This window comes from Wyeomyia smithii, chromosome 3 (assembly GCF_029784165.1).
Source record: "Wyeomyia smithii strain HCP4-BCI-WySm-NY-G18 chromosome 3, ASM2978416v1, whole genome shotgun sequence".
Classification (NCBI taxonomy): domain Eukaryota; kingdom Metazoa; phylum Arthropoda; class Insecta; order Diptera; family Culicidae; genus Wyeomyia; species Wyeomyia smithii.
This window is the reverse complement of record NC_073696.1, coordinates 242,577,730-242,595,158: the sequence shown is the minus strand read 5'-3', so window position 1 is coordinate 242,595,158 and position 17,429 is coordinate 242,577,730. Positions and strand designations below refer to the sequence as shown.

The 17,429-nt window shown below is 38.2% G+C and overlaps 1 protein-coding gene across 1 annotated transcript in view; it reads left to right on the top strand.

The window, feature by feature from the left end:
- Positions 1-3,869: 3,869 nt before the first annotated feature.
- Positions 3,870-17,429, top strand: part of LOC129731984 (carboxylic ester hydrolase) — a 60,753-nt gene continuing 47,193 nt past the window's right edge. The window contains exon 1 of the mRNA XM_055692424.1: positions 3,870-4,457. Within this exon, the coding sequence (XP_055548399.1) occupies positions 4,227-4,457 (231 nt within the window). The 5' untranslated portion in view covers positions 3,870-4,226. The remainder of the gene's footprint in view (positions 4,458-17,429) is intronic.

The window sequence follows — 17,429 nt, the reverse complement described above, 5'->3', positions numbered from 1 at the left end:
ATCACAGAGCATTTGTTCGTACTGATGATTAGCTCGTTAATTCTACACCATTCAGTGAAAATGTCAACAAGTTTTTGAAGCTCTCTACAGTCGTCGATTGATTTAATGATGAGATAGATTTTCAAATCATCTGCATACAGAAGTCGACACCCTCGCGGAAGTATCGTGCACACATCGTTGAAAAATAAAAAGAAAAGCAGCGGGCCAAGGTTGCTGCCCTGTGGAACACCAGAGAGATTTGTAAAATAGTCAGACTGAGCGGCTCCAATCTTCACAGACAATCGGCGATCTATCAAGTATGATTTAACCCAGTTAACGAAATTGGGTGCATCTCCCATCCATTCAATCTTTGCAAGAAGCAAATTATGATCAACGCGATAGAATGCAGCTTTCAAATCTGTGTATATGGTGTCTATTTGGGCTCCTTTCTCCATATTTCTTAAGCAGAATGACTTAAATTCCGTTAAATTAGTAACTGTTGATCTTCCAGCGAAAAATCCATGTTGGTCGCACGAAATGTGATTTTTAACTTCATGAAATAAAACTTTGTTTACAAGAGTTTCAAGCAAAAATTAAACATTCCTGTGAGTTTAAAAGCAAGCGTAGAAGCGACGAACCTGGCGAGAATTTACTCTGCGGCCTTTTGACGCACCTTCGAGCTGGCTACGGGCACTAAAATTCACAGGAAAGGTTACAAAGCTATAATCCTTCATATTTTTCCAGTTTGAGTCCTGGGGCAAAACTTTTGTTGAAAAGTGTTATCAGAAAACGCCAAAAATATCAAATATTTTGTAAATGGCAAAAATATCAAAAACTTAATAAGGGAAAAAATCAAACTTGCGAAAATTTAAATCTCCAAAGTAAAAAAAAAAAGTAACAACATGTCAAAAAATTAAATATCAAAACGTTAAGAGATGTTAAGACATTGCAATGTAAAAGGTTCAAAATTGTAGAAAATGACAAGTATTGAGGAAAACGACAAATAAGAAAAGTAAAAAATTGGAAATATATACAAACGTAAAATATAATAGAATGACGAAGAATCAAAAATATCAAGAACGTCAACAATGTTGACACCAAGCATGGAAAAGTTCACTCACTAGCAATTTTTCATGCAAATGTGTTCTTTGATTTATCAGTTATCGTTCAACTATTTCCACTCGCGTACAAGTTTTCCATAGAAACGCTGCTGATTGTTTTTCGCTTCTAAGAGTTCCGAATACCATAGAAGGAGACTGAATGATTCAAACACGATAGTATTTATTGTATCCAAGTTCACTTGCATTTAACATTATCGCGAGAAGCTTTGAGATATTATCGCCAGTGGTACAAAATTATGAATCCAAATAAACGTTAGATTGCGTTCAATTGTTTGCTTGCCGGAGCAAATAGGTATCATCAATGCTTACGGAAATTGTAGCATGGTGCATTAGCATCTGATACTTGAAATCACCAAGAATCATCGTGGTATATCACGGTGAAAGCACGACGTGGAGTAGCCGAATTACGCCTACAAGCAACCAACATTTGAAAGAATCATTGCGATCGCTTGAGTGCAATCGTTTACGATTCTTTCGTGAAACACTCGCTATATGTTGCTCGCTCCGCCTAAAGCAGGCAATATTGAAACAAAATCATCAAAGAAAGCTACCATATATTTCTTTGCTCTAAGTTGTCTGTTGCAAGCTTGAGAATGTGTAACTTTTAATAGCGATGGTTTGCTAGGATTGAAAGCTTATAAATAGCACGTTCAGAAATAATACCCGAATGATTGTTATGCGATACGAGTTTTTCCATCCTTGGTTGACACTATGGAAATAAGATCCTGATCAGTCAAAAATACCAGAATTATAACAAATCTTGATGTTTTGTTACGAACTTTTTGTATCAACTTGTGTTCAAAACTTGGTCTCGTTAATAGCTAAAATATCAAAATTCCTATCAAAATTACTTACTGAATATTACAAAATATAGCAAGTTTTGTAAGGTTTTAGGCAGAAAAAGATCAGAATTAAATAGAATGTACAATATTTTGTTAATTTAATAACAAATCTTGTTATAAATATGCTTTAAAAACACACTTAATGTGTTTCGCAATTGTTGTTATGCAGGATTCAAACTCAAATCTAACTCAAGTGTAATGCACTGTTAGAAGGGTTCACGTGCAAACCGAAATTCAAAGTAGGCAGTGTGACTTTGCACTCGTATCTAAGTGAGTTTTAAAACTTGCTTGCACATTTATTTTCGGTTTGCACGTAAACCTTACTAACAGTGCATTACACTTGAGTTCGATTTGAGTTTGAATCCTGCATAACAACAATGCATGAAAATCGAATTGCGATAAAATTCGCGCCGCGTCTTCTGCAACAGTTTGTTGCATTGTCCTTTGAAAGCATAAATTCGATCTAAAAACAAAACTCATCGCGTCACATCATCGCCTGCATCGTTGGATACATCGTGCACTGCATGCATTGCACGCATTTAAACTCAATCGATCAGAGTGTGCGGTGCAAAAAAACTCAAACTATCGAGAGGAAGCAGATTCAAGTTGGATTCAAATCTGGCAAAGTGTTACTCAGTTCAACTTTGCACGAGTTCATGCCATCACTGCCGAAAAAAAAATGTGCAAGCAAGTTCTGAAACTCACTTGGATACGAGTGCAAAGTCACACTGCCTACTCTGATTTTTGTTACCCGTTTGTTATAATCGTTTGATCGGGATATATCTAAAATTTCTACAATCTCAAAAACTGTCAAATATGTAAAAAAAAGTTAAAACAGTCAAAAACCGTTATGAATATCATATGTATAAAAATGTCAAGTGCTGAGTCCTTCAAAATGACATTTTTTCACATAATATATGAAAAGTAAAGGGTCAGGTCTGTGTAAATATTTTTAAAATGTTTTCTTCAAAATTCAGGCATAGTCTGAATGTTTCGTGCATTACTGCCGACTCCATGCAATACCTTAACCCTCTAGTGCCCAGTGCCGCCTTTAGACGGGCTGCAGTTACACATCTAAAAAGTTTCAATCAATACTTAAAAAATGTTCATAAAGATTTATAGTGATTTTTTCTATGTCCGTTTGTAAATTAATTTGGGCCCTGAGGGTTAATTATGTCATTGATCATTCTTTGAAGACATATCATACACAGGAAAAATAAAGTTTGTATGAGAAAAATCAGGAAAATTTAATTTTTTGTGTTATGACGATTACCCAATCCTTTAAGTTTGGTTTTCTTAAATGATAGCAACAGCAAAATCGTTTCTCGATAAGATCGTAGAGTCTTTTAAACATGCACTGGTACTGATTGGGTAGCAAAAAGGCTAAAAGTTGGGTTGCAACATTACTTGATCTAGACCGGAATAGGTTCTCAGGGTAAGCGTGTAACATTACTCGTTAACAGCGCAAAGCAGTGTTTAGCAATAGTCAACTTAAATGATTTACGAATGAGTTTAGTGTACCAACCGAGTACAACCTACCTACTATCTTCCAACTTCACATAGATTTATAGTTAGACTCTCTTTTTCCATTACCACCCACATAAATAAATATGCAGGCGACATAAACTGGATTAGAAACAGACCTCTAAATGCAATAGTTGTGAAAGACAGATCGGTAAAGAGCTCATTCTACCACCTAAATTTATGGCTCCCGATACTCGTCTAGTTTCGAGAGCAAAATAAAAATCACTGGCCGTACACTATTAACATATGGAACCGTCAAGCTGCGATCGCAGATCGCGCCAAAGCTCATCTGTTGCTGCTAAGGCTGCTGCAATCGCTGATTTCAAGATGTGAGGGTAGCAAGCACGTAGAATCTATCACCGGTATAAAACGGAGGCAGCGATCGCGCTCAAAGCTCAGTCCGGTTTGTGAAGTTGTCTAATTTTGATCGAGCACGTGTTTCGGTGACTTGTCGGGGTTGCAGCAGCAGCAGCAGTGGTGATCACTTGTTTCGGGCTTTCCCAGTTGGAAAAGCCATTACAATAACGTTCACGTGTTTTACAACTTGTTGTCTTTGGGGGTGTGAGACACGAGAAAAAAAACTTTAATTGAACCAGTGAGAAGTGTATTTTTCGCGCGTGTCATTTGTGTAATCTTCGTGTGGATTCAACGCGAGAGGCCTTGGAACCGGTTTCGGAATTTGTGTTGTAAAGTTATCGGGGGAATATTTCGTCTCATGGGCGTATAAAAGAAAGTGAGTTGACAAATATCGGAAAGCACTATGAAGCTCTTTAGGGCTGGTCATTGGTGGCCGTTCGGGCTGCTGTTAATGTTGTTGCTAATTGTTGCTGTTGATATTGTGCGTGGAAGGACATCGGAGAAGTTAAAAGTTACGCTGCCTCACGGAGGAACACTGGTAGGACGCTATTTGCACTCGTTTAGTGGAAGAGGAATTCTCGCTTTTTTGGGAGTTCCATATGCTAAACCACCGGTGGGGGAGCTCAGATTTAAGGTAAGATAACGTACGGATAAACCAACGCTGAATTCATAATGTGCAAAGTTTATTACACTAAGCAAATCAGCGTTAGAGTGTGACGTTATCAAGCGTCATAAAGAGACTAGATTTATGCATAAATGGCAATAAAACGTAAACGGATCAGAATTGCACCTGAGTTTTGATTTCCATTCGATAATTGAGCTTGCCACCTTATACAACAATTATCTCAATGATCGGTTTTTAGAGCAAGGTTTTTATGGTAATAAAATATATGAGTATTTGATATATATTTAGTAGACCTCATATCAAGTAAAACATAGACAAAGAAAATTGATATCATATTCATTTTTTTTGGGTTTTTCCGTACCTCAAAAGATTTTTAACCGCAAAAAGCATTTTCGCAGGTTCAATGGAACGACCATTTGTCTTCAATGATGACATCGCATTTCTTCAGCTTCGATGGTGTTTTCACGTTCTGGTACAAAAATACAAAAGGAAATAAAACATATCACAGTAGCAAGCGCTCACAGTGGGATGATGCTTAAGTGATATTGCTTTCTCATTTGCATATTTTGTGAATGCATATCATATATTGATGTAAATAAAATCTCTTGGTTCAAGGTTCATATATACAATATGTACAATAATGGCAAACGGTTTCATGTATGAATTACCTTTGGAAGTCATAGTTCAATTGGTTAACAAACTCTTCAAGCGAGAACGCATTGCATTGAAAAAGATTCAGTCACTACTTCAAAAGTTTAGCAACAATTTTGCTGTTTTTAAATATGCTCTAAAAATTTTACACCAATAATCATTCCGGGGTGACTTTGATCACTTTATTGTTTTGATGAATTTGGAGTGACACTTTGCTACTTTCACTAAATTGAACAGCCTTAAACGAGTTTATAAATATGGAAAGCAATTTGGGGGCCATTCACATTCTACGTGAACAGTTTATAATGGCGAATGTCCAAGATTCAAACAAAATTTTTAGAATATATATGAATGATTATTCACTGAGAGAGAAGGTGGTCTAAAATCGTCAAAAACTAGTCCACGAGGAATATGACTTATGAAATTGTCCAAATTTGCATGTTACTTCACGTCTTGGGTTTTTGTTAAAAAGAAATATGTAATACGCTGTGGAGAAAATTGGGACTCAACATTGCCTTCGAGGAAAAACATGCAAAAATTACAATAAAAAGTATTGTTATAATATTTGTTCATCTTAAGAACTAATCTGGAAACAAAATAAAAACACTTTACGTATTGCAACTTGTTGTTTTGAATCTGCTTGAACCGATTGTTTGTATGCAACAAAAATCGCCAAAAATACACTTTATTTTCAAATAATATTTTAGCATGAAAAACACTCTTTAAATAGCAGGAAATGCATGAATAGTAGCAATGCGAACATATATCCACACAATCAGTGAAGATTACGACAAATCCCAAGCACTACGAGCGCTTTTTTACCACATTTTCAGAAAAGAGGTATAGTGATCAAAGTCACCCCGGTGATCAAAGTCACCCCAGTTTACGGTACGTTGCGGAGGTAGCTGTAGGAGTCGCTGAGGGCGAGAGGGGCAGTGCAGTTGGAGTAACGACAGGATGTTGGGGCAATCAAAGATGCCAGTTAGGATTTTATGTGCAGTTTTAGCAATGATGTCCTTCCGTCTTCGTTCTAGTGGTGCTAAACCAACCAGCGCACAGAGACCCTCATAGGGCGGAAGTATGTCAGGGTTTCTCCAAGGCAGGGTGCGCTTGCGTTGGGCCCAAAACTCGTAATATGGGTCCCATAGGCACAGGCAGACTCCAAAATGGACCAGTGAACAATAGAGGGTTCTCATGGCACCAGGATCTTCAAATTCTCATAACTAGACCAAGTTGTCGGTTGGCTTTATTGATAATCGAGGTAAAATGTGGCCTAAACGTAAGTTTAGTGTCGATTATAACACCAAGATCAGTAACAACGTCGCAGCGCGTTGAGTTCATTCCAGCAATGCGGTAATCATAAACCAGTGGATGTTTTTTCGGTTAAAGGTGATTACGGGATACTCACGGATACTTATCGACATATAATTAAGACGGCACCAACCAGCGAAAAGGTCGATTAGCTCTTGGAGTCTGGTGCAGTCGTCATGGTTTGAATGAGCTTATAGAATTTAGTATCATCGGCGTACAATAGTGTCGTGCCTGGAGGCAATAGTCGTGTAATATCGTTTATAAATAGGGAAAATAGCAGAGGTCCTAAAATACTGCCTTGGGGCACTCCGGAGTTGCTGCAGAACCAGCTAGATTGCGACTTTCCCAGTTTAACGGCAGTTTTGCGACCACGAAGATACGAACTAATCCATGCAACCATCTCAGTTGAAGCACCTAATTTGTCGCATTTAGCGCATAATATTCCGTGATCGACGGGATCGAATGCAGCTTTTAGGTCCGTATAGACCGCATTAACTTGAAAATTTTGATCCATATTTCGTAAGCAAAATGATGTGAATTCCAGAAGGTTAGTTGTCACGGATCTGCCGGGGTAAAAACCATGCTGAGCAGTGGAGATCTAGTTTTCCGCGCGAAACATTAACTGATCGTAAACTACGGCCTCCAAAACTTTCGAGCAAGCGCAGAGAGATGAAATCCCACGATAATTTATTTATTTATTTATTTATTTAATAATTTACATCATCTGACAGTTGTCTTAATGAATTGAAAGTTAAAAAGAACTTAGCCTAGCAATTTTCTGCTTGAAAATGTGCGCCGGTTCGCCGAAGTTAAAAACTTGTTCAACACTTGTGAAAGTTCTGATCATGTACGCAGCAGGCTCGAAGTAACCGTAGCTCGTACGGTGGAACGGATTTTGTAGCATTGAAGTAGACCTCATCATGCGTTGTGAAGTTTAATTGTAGACAGCAATTTCGGAGAATCTATTTCGCCATTTAAAATCTTAGCAACGAATAATGCCTGCTGTATCTTGCGGCGACGTTCAAGCGTATCAAGTCCAAGCAAACGACAGCGATCCGGATAAGGAGGGAGATTAACTGGATCACGCCAGGGTAAATCTCTTAAGGCCAAACGGATAAATCTTTTCTGCACACGCTCCAATCTTAAATTCCAAGACAGCTGATACGGGGTCCAAACCACGCTTGCATTTTCTAGTATGGGACGTACTAACGAGCAATATAATGCTTTCAAGCAATGGGGGTCCTTGAAAGCACGTCCAATTTTTGCGATAAAACCGAGTTGTCTAGTGGCTTTAGAAACTATCGCCGTACGGTGACTCTCAAAAGTCAGTCTTTGGTCCAAGATAACGCCAAGATCGTTTACGTGATTGAATGTGATAAAAAATTATCGGTGATTGAGTCCGGTGAAATGTGATCACTTCACATTTTGCTGTGCTCAGTGTCAAGGCATTTAGTTAACACCACGTCACAAAGCAGTCCAGTAGTGACTGTAAACGGTAGCAATCTTCGATATTACGAATCGTCAGATGAATTTTTAAATCATCGGCATAAACAAGTCTGCAGCCTATTCCTAGGGCACTAGCAGCGTCGTTGAAAAAAATTATGGAAAGTAGCGGCCCGAGATTACTGCCCTGCGGTACACCAGATTTGTTCGTAAAGGAAGCTGAGATAACAGAACCCAGCTTAACTTGCAACGTTCTATAACACAAAAAAGATTTTAACCACGTGACGAAACGTGGTGAAGCTCCTAATCGAGATATTTTCTTTAGAAGAATACGATGGTCGATACGATCAAAGGCGGCTTTCAGATCAGTATAAATAACATCAACTTGCGCTTTACGCTCAATGTCAGCGATACAATTTGAAGCGAAGTCATTGAGATTCGTTGCTACGGAACGACCAGGTACAAATCCATGCTGATCAGAGGAAATGTAATTTTCCGTGCAGTTCAGAACCACAGTGCTAACAATAATCTCGAACAATTTGGATGACGCACACAAATTGGTTATTCCACGATAGTTCCGTATATTTCGACGTTCGCCACTCTTGAATACTGGAAACATATAAGAATGCTTCCAAACCTTGGGGAATTTTCCTTGCACCAACGATCGATAAAATATGCAGCAGAGTGGTGTAGCTAGAGTCTCTGCACAACGACATAAAAGTACAGCCGGAACTCCATCGGGACCAGCGGAGAATGAGGATTTAAGTTTTTTTGCAGCAGTGTAAATCATTTGCGGTGTAATTTCGAAAATGTCGAGATCAATGAGATCAGCAGGAACGTTGTTAGCGGCGCGACATGCTTGTTCATTGGAAACAGAATCTGAAGCAAATACCGATGAGAAAAACTTTGCGAATAGCTCGCAAGACTCTGTCATTGAGTTGGATTCAACATCATCAAGGCAGGTCTTCGAAGGTATTGAGGTCCCCTTTCGTTTTGAATTTACGAAACGCCAAAACTTTTTTGGATTTCTCCGCAAGTCAGTTTGAACCTTCATAACGTATGATTTATAGAGACTTGAGTTCAACTTTCGATATGCATCGCTAGCACGTTTGAAATTATGTATTATGTCAGCTGATCGCCTGCGACGCAGTTTACGTAGGCAAGCGTTTCGTTTCCGTTTCAGATCACTTAATTGGCGAGAAGTCCATGCAGGGTAAGAAGGTCGTTTAGAAAATGGTAAATTTTCGGTAAGCCAAGAACGGATTACTGAACAAAACCTTTCGGCCATCAGATCCACATCAGACTTGTCCAAAAAAGTCGCCCAATCAATACTGGATACATGAGCTGAGAATGCTGCGAAATCAATTTTTCGGTAATTCGATTCCCGCATCGCGGATCCCAAATCATCACAGGAACAAACTGCCTCCTGATTAGCTGAAATACAAATCGTCAAAGGCGGATGATGCGAATCAACTGGCAGTATCGGGGCAACACATCGGTCAACAGACAACATAGTGCTCGAAGAGTAAAACACTAAATCTAACACTCGACCGAGATGGTTGCGTTGTAAATTAGCCTGGTTTAAGTTCAAATAGTCCATGCCGTCAACGAGTGTGGCACTTGCAGTAGAGAGTTGAATAGTGTTATCATGTTGAGTAATGCCGTTACTACTAACCCAAACTATCCGAGGCTGATTATAATCACCGCAAACCAAAACCGTGCTATCAGCAGAGCTGTCATTACAAAGATCACGGATGGAAGCGATATGAGCATCTATAATAGCAACATCATTGCTCTTGTCAGGAGGAATATATATAACACACAACAGCAGCTTTAAACCATTGATCGTGACTTTAACGCATACCTGCTCCAAATTCCCTCCGTGAGCCGTCTCGGAAATCGTGCTTGCATGTTGTTGTGCGACGGCGATTAAAACACCACCGAAAGAGCGTTTCTGACTGTTCAGTGGACTCCGATCGCATCGAAAGACGTTGAATGAAGTGCCGAGTAACTGGAGAGAAAGAATGCTGTCGTCTAGTCCGGTTTCAATTAACATAATGATATCGTAGTTGCAGTCATTTGTAGCCAGGTAAATCTCGTCAATTTTAGTCCTAAGTCCACGCACGTTCTGTTGATACACCCACATGCCGGTCCTGTCACGATCATCACGCTGAAAAAATGAGTGGTACAGCACAGGAGACACCAAAGAATCTTTAAAATACTCGCCTTTGGTGGGAACCCGTGGGCTCCCACCGTCAAGAAATGATCGCAATTGAGATGAATTTTTAAAAACAGCACATGAAGTAGTAGTCTGGTCGTGGGCTCCGGCCCCTAGTTTTTTGGACGTTCGATGAATTCTCTAAATAAAACTCCAGAAGGCCAAGAAGCAGGGTCTAAAGCAATAGATTTCACTTCAGGATCCAAGCCAATTTTGTACGAGATGTAAGAGTAGTTTGACGTATCGATACCCTTTTGAACGAGCCGTATAACAGCAACAGGTTCAGTTTCATTCAGGCAGCGTGAAACAATTTTTTGCACATCACTATCGGTCACTTTTGGATTCAAACCAGATAGGTAGAGCCAAAAGCATTTTTTTGCTACTATAGAAGCAACCGTTGGCACAGAAAGATCACTTAGATCGACAGTATTAGTGCAACGATCGGTAGCGATTTCAACCGGCATACGGTCCGCACGGCGCCGTTTTGGATTTCTAGTGGGCCATATCGGTGTGGTGGACAAAGCAGCGGTGCTTGCCAAAGTAGTGGGAGTTCCAGCGTACCCATTTAGCGACTTCTGCGACATATTTTCGACTTTTGTGTTCAATCCATCTACCATTTCACATAATTTTTGTACTTGGGAAGGTAGATCGATCAGCTGAAGTGACTGAGCAGATTGGCTGTTTTGTGCGTCGGCTACATAGGTGTTAATCGATCGGCCGTTTAATTTTTCTCTGCAGGGTGAACAGATAAACAATATTTTGCCCTGTGCAAACAGTTCAGTAATGCTCCACATTGCGTTTATCGCCCTTTTTGAAAAACGGAAACATTTAGCATTCTTTCCAGCTGCGGGGTAATTGTTGACACTGCAGAGAAATGTTGAAAATGGATGCCAATGGAGATCTTAAAGCCTCAAGGAAGTTTTTCAAGAAGACAGCCGGAATGCCATCAGGGCCAGGACGATACGATTGTTTCAGATTATTGATAGCTTTCGTAGGGGAAGTGCTCCATTATTCTTCTCAGCTAATATATTCATCTCATAAAACATGAAAACACAATTGAAAACAGGAAAAAACGCATATTTCCTTCTTAAACCAATCTGCTAATCCATGGAATGGATTCTTATTAGTTCACTTTAGATTCCTCATAAAGTATAATCCTCAAAAACTCACTTAAAAGCACTAAATTTGGTATTATAGTCGGGCATCTGTACTCGAAAACTTTTTTTTTCGATAGGGGGAGATGCTTTGTGATGAATTATTTATTTACTAATACTCATTCAGGATTTTTATTGAGTGTTCTGCCACAAAGAGTGACATATCAACACTAATACATATATTTTAAGTTTAATTTCATTAAAAGATTGTAATTGCTTCCGCTGTTAAATGAATATAATTGTAGGAAAATTGTAAACCTACTTGTCAAGGGAAAAAAAGGAATTTGAAATTAAACCATAATCTAATCTTACACCTATCTTACTGACTATAAAGTAAGCTAATCGTTGCAATTGAGGATTGCAACGATTTTTGTCGAAAGTTATTGATAATTTGGTTTGACATATTTTCTAATGTAGTTCATTCGTGCTTAACCAGTGAGGACGCTTCAATATCGTTTTCAGAAATTTGTTCTGAATCCTTTGAAGCATCTTCTTTCTGGTTGTACAACAACTTGTCCAGATGGAGATTGCATTTAACATTGCTGTCCTAAATATTTGTTTGTATATTAACAGTTTATTCTTGAGACAAAGTCTAGAATTTCTGTTGATAAGAGGACACAAACATTTTATATATTAATTGCACTTTGTTTGGATATTCTCAATATGCTCCTTGAAGGTATGATTTTTATCATAAATTAGCCCTAAATATTTAACTTGGTCAGACCAATTTAAGATTGCACCGTTCATCTTAACAACATGATTATTAGTGGGTTCGAGAAAAGAACCTCTTGGTTTATGAGAAAAAATAATTAATTGTGTTTTTGATGCATTAGGAGAAATCTTCCATTTCTGCAAATATGAAGATATAAAAGGAAAAAGAACCATATTTTTCCTTTTACGGAAATGCTTGTTCCGTCACAAAACAGAGATTTCTCACATCCTGGTGGTAAATCAGTAAGATCAGAAGTAAAAATATTATATAGGACTGGGCCCAAGATACTTCCTTGAGGTACACCAGCTCTAACACGCAACCTATCAGATTTACTATTCAAATAGTAAACCTGAAGAGTGCGGTCTGTCAAGTAACTTTGTATCATTTTTGTGATGTGAAGAGGAAAACGGGAATTAGACATTTTAGCCATCAAACCTTTATGCCAAACACTGTCGAATGCTTTTTCTATATCTAGAAGAGCAGCTCCAGTGGAATAACCTTCCCAAGTAACACACAAAACATGTTAGAAAATAAGTAACAACGAAAGTAGTCATATAAATGTACTACAAGCGCAATTGAAAACTTGTGTTATTATATTGTGTTTGAAGTTGCTTTTCATCAGTAATACAACCGCATTTCGAAAACAAGCTCGTTTTTTCTGGTTTTGGAGATGTTTTTAATAACATGAGTGCAAGAATGACAATCACTATCACTTGGTCTTTTCGTAAGACGTTACACCATCTAATAACAACACTACGTACCTGTAAAATGCTTTTCCTTAGTACAATAGTCATAGCATTCAACACCCAACTCAAAATTACTCGATCAAATTATTATTAAAATATATGAACGATTTCTATATTTATTCGAAGCGGGTCGAAACGCGCCATCCAAAGATAAACACAACGCTTACAGTGTAACCAATATCACTTCAGTTTTTTTGTTATTGTATATCTTACAACGTTTTCTAGTTTTGTTAGATTTTATATCCAGAATACGTAGAAACTATGCGAAAACAATTTCAATATTCAAGGGAAAGAAACAACTCTTTTTGAAAAGTTGAATATCTTTTTTGTCATCATTTTATAATCAATTAAAACTGCCACTGATAAAAGCAATTGTCGATCTAGTTGCACTGCGCAGACACAACACATTTGCGCATGCGCTTGTTAACAGTTGTCATAGCAACAGATTTGCGCATTGCCGAATTAGTACTCGAGATGTATTTTGCCATTTAATTATATCAAGTTGGCTTGCTTTCATGCAGTTATCGGTACTTGTTCTACTAGCCTTCATGTTTTGCGCTTTTCTGGTGATATTGATGTCATGGAATAGGTAACGTCAACTATTCTATACCAACGTGTGTTACTTGGGTTCAGATTTATTAGTACGAATCATATTAGTTACTCTAAGTAACTGATGGGTAGTCGAATGCCCATGGCGAAATCCAAACTGCTCATTTGCAAAGATTGAATTTCATTGATATGTGTCATCATTCTTTTAAGAATCATTCTTTCAAAAAGTTTATTTAGAGAAGAGAGTAAACTAATTGGACGATAACTTGATGCTTCGGCTGGATTTTTTTCAGGTTTTAAAATTGGAGTCACTTTGGCATTTTTACATTTTGAGGGAAAATATGCTAATTCAAAGCATCTGTTATAAATTCTCACCAAGAAATTTAAAAAGCTTACGGGAAGTCTTTTGAGGAGGATATGAAAAATCCCATCATCTCCTGGTGCTTTCATGTTTTTAAAGTTATTGATAATAGTCCGTATTGCATTCAAGTTTGTTTCCAGTACCTCTTCGGGAAGAAATACTTGAATGGTGATCTGATCATACTTTTGTATTTTGTAATTCATTTTCAATAGGACTCATTACGTTCAAATTTGCACTCGAAAACTCATTTAATTCAATCACCTACCTCAGAAAACAAAATCCCCGCATTGTTCTATACGGCTACAACGGGACTCGTTCAGCAGCCAACCAAAGTTTTTTTCATCACTAGCGGACCACTCTTTATTTTAATCACTAAACAAAATCACTCACTACACAAAAATACTTTAATCTTTGAAATGTTCACCTCAAATTTCCTAAAAAAAGCTTGAATTAGCAGAAATATATAAGATAAACTTCTACAACTCCTAAATTTCAATTGTATGTATTTTCATCTGTTTTAACTGTGTTGAAGAAAATAAAAAATTGCCAAATCAGTTTCTGTTAATACGAAAAAATCATACTGAAAATATTAAATTATTCCGACATAATTGACATAAATCGACAGCACTGTAGTGGTTACCTAGGTTACCAATTTTGCACGTAAACAACTGCGGATATCTAGGTAACCTACGATGACGGGCTGCGGCTACGTTCATTCATGATAATGTGATTCACTCATGATTAACAGTGTGATGAATATGGGGGCGTCATGAGATGAATAATTGAGCAGTGATTCAAGTTTTGAGATGGATATGGACGCGTTATGAAAAATGGTTTGTTTTACAAAATTCAGGATAAAACAAGATTATTTTACTAAATATACAATGCTAAACGAATCCATAAGAGCACGTAAGCATATTTAGTTTATTTGTTCAATGATTTCGTGAAAACTTGGTGTTTAATTCGTGCATTATTCGTGAATATCGGCTCAATGAGATGAATAATGGAGCAGTTCCTCTAACTTCGTAAAGAATTACGAAAGCTTTGGTTTTGCGTATGAACTCTTCCAACGCCATGCGTATTACGTTAGCGGGATGCAAGAACAACGCGTAGGTAGGTGCTTTCTCATCACCGAACCTTGGCTTCAGTAAGGTTACAAGAGAATCAAGGTGAGGAATTGTCACAGCTCGGTTCCAATACTCCAAGCTAGTTGATGCAGGCGGATTTACCCGGTACTTTTGCCAGTGCAATGTAATTGGTGGATCAGCTGGAGGCCCTGTGCAAATCCACGCAACATAGGGCAAGCATTTCAATAAATTATTTTTGATCTGGCTGATACTTTACACAGATGTTTCTATGGGCTAAAGATGTCGTTTTGTGCTATTACAATCGCATCAATGTTAACAACCTCCCTGCCCCCCCCCCCCCTGGCTACGCCTGTGGTTCCAAACGTATTCTGATGTTTTTTTGTCCACAAAAACATGGTTAACATTATTGTTTTCAGCTCAAATACATAGAACATTAAAACCATTCCAGAGTTCGTTCTTTTATAACAACTCTCTACATATTTACTTTATTTTTCGAGAAATTACAATTACAATGCAACGCAATATGCAAATCCAGCATCAACATACAACCTGTAATCAAATCACAAGTTCTCTTAGAGTGAGAGCAGATTTATGGAAGATTACTCAAAAGACTTAAAAGTTGAATAACTCTGAGCAGATCAGCATTGGGGCAAATGCGTAGCCTTTCTATCCACAATTTGACGTTTTTACTTTAAACGAATTACATGCCTGAAACCTTTTACAATGCGATAAAACGTCGAATATGTTTACTTTCTTTACCACACTTGCCTTTCTTACTGCCCAGATACAAGTTATTTCATCACATCAAAAAATCAACCTTCAACATGGACAGCTTATAGATTGGCGCTGGTTGCATTTTCAAGCTGTCATGCCGATTTCATATAAGCTGTGTGAAAAATATACTGTGAAGGTATGCAGATCTTTTCACTGCCTGGCTCGGTTTGTGCAGCTTGCACTAGAAGCTCAAGGTCGAACTAGAGACCACGGCTATTGCCAAGCCGGTAAACAAACATTTAGGTTCAAATCCCAACCCCAAGCCAATGAGGTTGAAACAGGTCTTACAATTTGTCGCTGGCAAGAGTGTTGCACGATGAAGAGAAGTGCACCCCGCAGTTATTAACAGTGCGTCTTACTCGGTTAAACTCAACTACGATTGCACAATGTTGTTGTCCATTCATGTGCCCGATTGGCCGTTCGATGGTGGCGGCTGTAAGCGTTCGCACAATTTAAGTACCTACTAACTTTTTCACCTGCTGAATAGCAAGTTTGTAATTAACACATTTCATTTGGGACCTCGCTTAAAACCGGCTACCGTGATTGAGATGCTGCGGGGTTCTTACCGCGATTAGAAACTAGATCGCGCTAAAACCCTCAGAATATCGTGATACTGTCACTCGAGTTGAGCGTGCACAAGACTCATTGAAACTGGTAAAATATGTGGAAATGAATAATTAGCTCGATATCACCACAGACAATCAGATAATTAACGTTTAGATAGGATGGTTTAACAGTTCGAGGAAAGAGGTTCACAGTTAATAAAACGAATTGATGCCCACTTTTCTCCCACCGTGGGTGCTGGTAAGCTGTTCGCTTCCAATGAATGGAAAATAATTGCAATCCGTTAATCATACTTCAACGTTCCACATCAGCAAGCGTTACTCGTTGTCATGTATCAATATGTTCTTAATTACCCTTCATTAGAGGCATATATATCAAGTAGCAATTACAAACGTTTTATTCGCTTCAAATGTAATCAAATACTATTGTATTACAGACCTTGTGGATGGAATAAATTTTCACTACAAACTCAGAGAGTTAACCACCAATGAAATCGAGTCGAAATCAAGTGATAATGGGTAGCCGTAGCTTCCAGCCGTGCTCCCTATACCGCTTCAAAACTTTGGAGCAAACTAATTTCCTGGCGCTCGAGCAAAATGGTACTCGACAGCTTTTCGCTGTTTTTTTTTTGTGTCTTTCCCAATCGGATTACGAGCATTAATCTCGCGAGAAGAGATTTAAGGGAAAATTTGTACGAACAGGAATTAGTTTTAGATGTTCACATTTTATGTGTAGCATTTACTTTTAGATAAAAGTGTATTTTTATAAGTTCTAGTTTGGAGTTTTTTTTTTCAAAAGCATAACCGGGATATCTGTTTAACCCCATTCTACCTAATTACGAAGCGTGAACATAATGGTTACTGTGAAAAACAAACTTATTCAAAGCAGAAATGTACTTAGTAGCACTGCACTTTAGGAATGGCGTCGCCGCTCTCTCGGTCCCAGCTATAAGTATTACCAGGAAAGCAAACTGCTTTGCAACTTGTTCTCATAGCGCTAAATGAAAACTGAAAAGTTTGTTTGTTTGCTGATAACAAAATTTACCTGTCCCATTGGAGAAGAAGCTTGTCACGACATTTTACATTTTCTTCCTGAATAAGAGAGACAGTGTAACTATCAGTGCAGGTTTTTTCGCTCAGGAAACGTAACTTTTCCGATTCCAAACATCCTAAATTCGATTCACCACAGTTTTAGTTCGAACCAACCTCAATTCGGAGTGAATTTTACTTTTCCATACAGACTTAAAACTTGTATCAAACATGCATAGGACCCCAAATATCGCCACCCGAGAGCATGTTCATTTTTTCCCATCCGGGTACTTTTTCCATCTTTTCCACCCACTTGCCGTTGAAAGTGCTCCGCTACGATCGCAAGACTACTAAAATTAATTACCGCCAGAAACCAGCTTTA